This window comes from Piliocolobus tephrosceles, chromosome 19, assembly GCF_002776525.5.
Source record: "Piliocolobus tephrosceles isolate RC106 chromosome 19, ASM277652v3, whole genome shotgun sequence".
NCBI lineage: Eukaryota > Metazoa > Chordata > Mammalia > Primates > Cercopithecidae > Piliocolobus > Piliocolobus tephrosceles.
The window spans coordinates 3,183,058-3,189,069 of NC_045452.1; the positions used below are offsets into that span (position 1 = coordinate 3,183,058).

The 6,012-nt window shown below is 65.4% G+C and overlaps 1 protein-coding gene across 1 annotated transcript in view; it reads left to right on the forward strand.

The window, feature by feature from the left end:
• The window catches only part of TBX1 (T-box transcription factor 1), a 12,643-nt gene extending 6,998 nt beyond the window's left edge, over positions 1 to 5,645 (forward strand). The window contains exons 5-11 of the mRNA XM_026449002.1: positions 1 to 136; positions 2,030 to 2,131; positions 2,959 to 3,130; positions 3,750 to 3,905; positions 4,533 to 4,600; positions 4,677 to 4,777; positions 5,164 to 5,645. Of these exons, the coding sequence (XP_026304787.1) occupies positions 1 to 136; positions 2,030 to 2,131; positions 2,959 to 3,130; positions 3,750 to 3,905; positions 4,533 to 4,600; positions 4,677 to 4,777; positions 5,164 to 5,645 (1,217 nt within the window). The remainder of the gene's footprint in view (positions 137 to 2,029; positions 2,132 to 2,958; positions 3,131 to 3,749; positions 3,906 to 4,532; positions 4,601 to 4,676; positions 4,778 to 5,163) is intronic.
• Positions 5,646 to 6,012: the final 367 nt, after the last annotated feature.

The following is a 6,012-nucleotide window of genomic DNA, read 5'->3' on the forward strand; positions in this document are numbered from 1 at the left end:
GCGGCGGCGGCGGGCCCGGGGCGCCGGGGAAGAAGAACGCGAAGGTGGCCGGTGTGAGCGTGCAGCTAGAGATGAAGGCGCTGTGGGACGAGTTCAACCAGCTGGGCACCGAGATGATCGTCACCAAGGCCGGCAGGTCAGGGTGCCCCTCCCCACGCCGCGACCCTCCCCACGTGCTGCAGCCAGGGCCGCGGGCCTCCGCCGGATCCGCGCGAGCGGGGCCGAAAGCCGGGTCGGGGGCGCGGCCCGGCCACCTGCGGGCCCCTCTGGGCCCCGCTGCCTCCCTCGCTGTCCGCCGTCCCGGCTCCGGCGACAGCCGCCCGGCGCTCCCCTCCTAACACTCACCTATCCTCCGCCGGGGCGGGAGGAGACGGCGAGGGCCACACGGAAACCGGCGAGGAGCCCGGTGGGACTCGCCCGCCCGCCCCGCCGGCGGCCCCAGGACGCCGCGCGGCCCAGAAACTGGCCCGGCTTGGAACGCACCCGGCTGGGGGCAGGCAGCGGCGTCCAGGGTACCTCGCCGCCGGGCCGACTCCTAGTAAATCCCACCTCAGGGAAACGCTGGTTCGGTTCTGGAGTTCAGTCTATGCGGGGAAAGATAATAGAGCAGCAGCCAGGCAGCTCTCTGAACACTTTCAGGAAAAGATTACCCTTAAAAATACCCTTAAAAATAGCGTGCACTGTTCCGTGGAAGTTGCTACCCAGTTTCCTTCAGCCTAGATCCCCATAGTTGTGGGGCCTGGCTCTGTAGCCAGCGGCCGGTCACCTCCCAACCGGCCTGTATTTGTTTTAAAGACCAAGAGAGAAGGGGAACAAGTTTTGCAGATGCACCCGATTTGACCAGTAGACAAAGGCGGGTGCCGGGCTGTGTCTAAATGTACACACCAGCTCGGAGTTCGAACAGCCAAGGGGAGCTCAGGGCCTGTTTGCAAAGCCTTCTGGTAGTTTCTGTTTCCCTGCTGCCGGCGTCCTTCCTGAGGAACCTGGGCCTGTGCTCCGCTCCAGCTCTGTGAGTTTTTTTTCCAGGCCCTCCTTGCTGTCCCCAGGCACACAGGCCCTCCTGAGGACAGCGGCAGCCCAGCCTCTGGCTCAGGCCAGCCCGGCAAGGGCCTTATCGGTGCTGGGCTTCACCTGGGAACCCATGTTCAGAGGCTTCTGCAGGGAGTTGCTTGTGAGGGGAGGCAGTGGGGAGGACAAGTGAGGGCCAATCCTTGTGTTGTCCTGAAGGGCCCCACGGCCACTACTCCTGCGCCATCATGTGGGGGCTGCCAATGGCCTACCGTCCAGGTACCACAGAATGTCCTTTCAAGAGCCCTGATCAGTTACTGAGCCAGGGTCCAAAGCGGGGGAGATTTGAGGAATGGGAAAGACAAAAGCTGAGTCCACCCTGGGTAGCTGCGTCTTGGGGTTATGTGTCTTACGGGGAACAGAAGCTTGCCTGTGCCCTGAGGAAAGTGGGGAGACTTTCATGGGGCCATGATAGAGTGGGGCCCTGAGAGTCAGGGGAGTGAGGGCTCTGGGCCCTCGCCTCACTGAGGGGATTGGGTAACAGCCGAAGACCCAGCTAAAAGGGCAGCGGGTACACCTTGAAATCACACGGGACTACCCGGTTTCACTTTGTTGGAGCCGGGAGCTGCTTTCATCAGTTTGGGGAGGCTCTGCTAAGGGCGCATGTTAGGCACCCTGCTGCCGGCCGAAGCTGGGACCAAGAGGCTAAAAACTCAGCAAGGGCGAGGCCGGGTTTATGCAGTCCAAGGTTGCTGAAGGTGGGGTCTCCAGCGCTGGGCCAGCCATTTCTGCGTCCAGGAACGGCCCAGGAGGCTCCCCTGCTGTGCCGAGCTCCTGCTTGAGTAGGGGCCTGCCCAGATTAGAGCAGCTAAGCCAGAAGAGATGGAGCTCAAGGGTTGGGATGACACAGCAGCCCCCAGAGGCTGGAGGGAGGGCCAAGCCAGAGGGGCTGCTAGCCCCGGCAGGTTAAGGGGGGCTGCCTTCTACCAGCTGGGGTGACCCGAGGCCTCATCACCCCCAGGCGGATGTTCCCCACCTTCCAAGTGAAGCTCTTCGGCATGGATCCCATGGCCGACTATATGCTGCTCATGGACTTCGTGCCGGTGGATGATAAGCGCTACCGGTGAGCGAGCGGTTGTGAGCCTAAGGGACCTGGGAGGGCACCCTGGAAGGTGGCGGGTCTCTGCCTGGTGACCCAACTCCAAGGGTCGTCTGCACCATGAAACTCTTCAGGCACCTGCGATGCTGCCCGATCAACCCGATCAACCCGTTCCCTCCTCCACTCCCATCTGACCCCAGACCAACGATCCCACTCCGTGTGCTCTCAGAACCCGCCTCTGGGAGCCCCTTGAGCTGCAGGCTGCAGACAGCTCTTGCGCCCCTGGGCTGGTGTGGCCCTAGGGTAGTCAGTCAAGTACCCAGCCCCAGACTTCTTAAAGTCTCCCTCTCCCAGGAGGCCAGCCTGAGTGCCTAGTTCCCTTCCCCCATCCCCAGGGAACTCTGGGTCCTGGAGCTGGGCCGGAAAGGTGGGGTGGCCGGGAGAGATTATGCAGGGCGGGCCTCAGCTGCCTGGACAATTAACAGCAATTAATAAGAGAATGAGCACTGCCCTGTGCCTGAGGCCCGGCAAGACCAAGTGTGGGCTCCCACCGCAGCGGCACCAGCTGGGAGGACCCGCATCCAGCGAAATGAGATGGTGGGAGCCCAGCCTCCCCGCTCAGTGCCCCACAGGGTATCCAGTTCCTTGATTGTTTTGAGCGTTGGGGTGGGTGGGAGTTGTGTTTAGTCCATAGTCCCCCTCGGAAAAGCTCCCAGCATGTGTGGCAGCAGAGGGTTCAATCTCACAGGCAGGGAAACTTCTCAGAGGCATTTTTAGTGTTCATCCAGCACAGGGGTCAAGGCCCTCTGGGTTCACCTCCACATGCACAACCCTGCCCCGTGCCGCTCCAGGTACGCCTTCCACAGCTCCTCCTGGCTGGTGGCAGGAAAGGCTGACCCTGCCACGCCAGGCCGCGTGCACTACCACCCCGACTCGCCTGCCAAGGGCGCGCAGTGGATGAAGCAAATCGTGTCCTTTGACAAGCTCAAGCTGACCAACAACCTACTGGACGACAACGGCCACGTGAGCGACCGCCTCCCCAGGCTCCCAGTGTCCCACAAGCAAGGCCTCAGGCACCCGCCTGTCCCTAAGAGGACTGTAGAGTCCCCAGGCCCTCGGCTGTCTCCAGGAGGCTCTGGGCTGCCCCCGAGGAGGCCCTTTAGAGTCCCTGCGAGGCCAGAGGCTGAGGCAGAGGTTGGGCAGCACTGGCGTGCCAATGACGAGAGCAGCCTCTGGTCAGGGGTCACACAGCCTAGTGGACCTGGGCCCTGGGAGAGGGGTCGCCCTCCTTCTCTCACCCTACTCCTGATTTTATGCGGGAAGCTTTTTTAATGGAAAGGATGGGGCCATGCAAGGGGGCTAGGGAAAGGCTTTATGGAGTCCAGGCCAGCGAGGCCGCTGGGCAGGCACCACAGAACCTAAACCCAGATCTTTTGCCGCTTGGAGCTCATTCCTGGCAGTTGCCAGTGGGTCACAGCCTCCTCTTGGCCCAGTGACCCAGCCTCATCTTGGAATTAAGGGTTTTGCCCAACTTATCCAGGAAACTCATTGCCAACTCAGACCTCAGCCCGTTTCCTGGCTCCCACCCCAGATCCTCAGCCCAGCCCCACCGCTAGAGCTGATTCCTCACCTTGTCTTCCAGATTATTCTGAATTCCATGCACAGATACCAGCCCCGCTTCCACGTCGTCTATGTGGACCCGCGCAAAGATAGTGAGAAATATGCGGAGGAGAACTTTAAAACCTTTGTGTTTGAGGAGACGCGATTCACCGCGGTCACTGCCTACCAGAACCATCGGGTGAGGGCCTGCGGGGAGGACCTGAGCAGATTCAATGCCTCTGGGGAAGCGGGTGTAATTTTCAGTTGGGGACAGTAGGTCCGCTTAGACCTGCAGGCTGTGGTCCCAGTGGAGCCCAACCCAACTGGAGCCCCACTCCCAAAGGCCTCAAGCAGCCCCCTCCCTCCAGAGGCTGGCTGGGCCAGCCTCCTATCAGCTTGACCTCCAGCGGCAACTGTCCTGAAAGTTTGTTTTCCGAACCATTCCGGAAACTCCCCATCAGGGGCCTGATCTGAGGTGTACCCAGATTCCTAGGGAACCCGCTCGCTCTGTTCCCCCCGCCCCGCGCTGCACAGGGAGGGGGGTGGTGACCACATTCTCGTCCCAGTCAGGGGCACAGGGTCTCCTTCCCCATCCACTTGGGGGACACCAGAGAGGGGTTCCCTAGTGAGAGAGGAGGTTCAGACCCCCGCCCCCTGCAGGAGGGAGCACCAGCTCCGTAGAGGAGAGGCAGATGTGGGCTGGTTCTTGTCGGGGCAGCAGAGAGGCCCTTGGTGCTCTTCTCCTAACACTCCCCTATCCTCCGCCGAGGTCGGGTGGCCCAGGCTGCAGGGCTCCAGCGGCTTGCTCTCACCCACCTCCCTGCAGATCACGCAGCTCAAGATTGCCAGCAATCCCTTCGCCAAAGGCTTCCGGGACTGCGACCCTGAGGACTGGTGAGTGTCGTCCCCAGAGAGAGTGAGCGCTGGGCGCCTGGCGCAGGCGCCGCCCTGACCCGCCTCTCGCCCGCAGGCCCCGGAACCACCGGCCCGGCGCGCTGCCGCTCATGAGCGCCTTCGCGCGCTCGCGGAACCCCGTGGCCTCCCCGACGCAGCCCAGCGGCGCGGAGAAAGGTAGGGCCGGGGTCGTGGGATCCGGGTCCCGGCCCTGTGCGCGCTCTTCCCCGGGCCGGCGGCCTCGCCCGACCTCGCCTGCGCCCCCGGGGCGCTCCAGGCTTTCGCGCCGGTTGCACAACTGCAGCGGCGGCGGGCAAGCGCGCACTCGCCCGCCCGGCCCGACGGCTGCGCCCCGCCCGCCGCCGCCGCCGCCCGCAGAGGGGCGCGGGCCCCGGGGAGGGTTCGGGGCGCCCGCGGCGCGGGGGTCTCGGGCACGCTCGCACCGACGGGTCGGGAACACAGAGGGCGGCCGAGCGCCTTCTCCCCGCCAGGGCCTCGAGTGGGGCGTCGGAGCTCCTCGGCGGCCACAGCCGGCCGCGCTTACTCCTCGGCCCTCTCCGCAGACGCGGCTGAGGCCCGGCGAGAATTCGAGCGCGACGCGGGCGGGCAGGCAGTACTCGGGGACCCGGCGCACCCTCCGCAGCTGCTGGCCCGGGTGCTAAGCCCCTCGCTGCCTGGGGCCGGCGGTGCCGGCGGTCTAGTCCCGCTGCCCGGCGCGCCTGGAGGCCGGCCCAGTCCCCCGCACCCCGAGCTGCGCCTGGAGGCGCCCGGCGCATCGGAGCCGCTGCACCACCACCCCTACAAGTATCCGGCTGCCGCCTATGATCACTACCTCGGGGCCAAGAGCCGGCCGGCGCCCTACCCGCTGCCCGGCCTGCGCAGCCACGGCTACCACCCGCACGCTCACCCGCACCACCACCACCACCCCGTGAGTCCGGCTGCCGCCGCCGCCGCCGCCGCCGCTGCCGCAGCCGCCGCGGCTGCCAACATGTACTCGTCGGCCGGAGCCGCGCCGCCCGGCTCCTACGACTACTGCCCCAGATAACGCGGGCCCCGCCCCGCCGCGCCCCCGCCCCGGCCCCGCAAAGCCCCGAGGTTCGCGGGGCCCGGCCACCCTGCCCCAAGGGCCGGCAAGAAATACGTTCCTTCAGTCCCAGGGGCCACCTCGGGTCTCCCCTTCCCCAGCCTCGAAGCCATGGGGGCCCCCTCGCCACCCCCCAGCCCCTTGGGCTATCGAAGTATCCCGGTTCCCCAGTCCCTGGAGCCACCGCGGGTCCTTTCCCGGAGCCACCGCGGGTCCTTCCCCGGCCCCGAGGGCCACGGGGTCCCCGCCCGCCAGTGCCAAAGCGCCCGGTCGCAGGCGGAAGGAAGTGATATTTATTGTTCTCCCCGAGACCGCGTCGCCCGCAGCC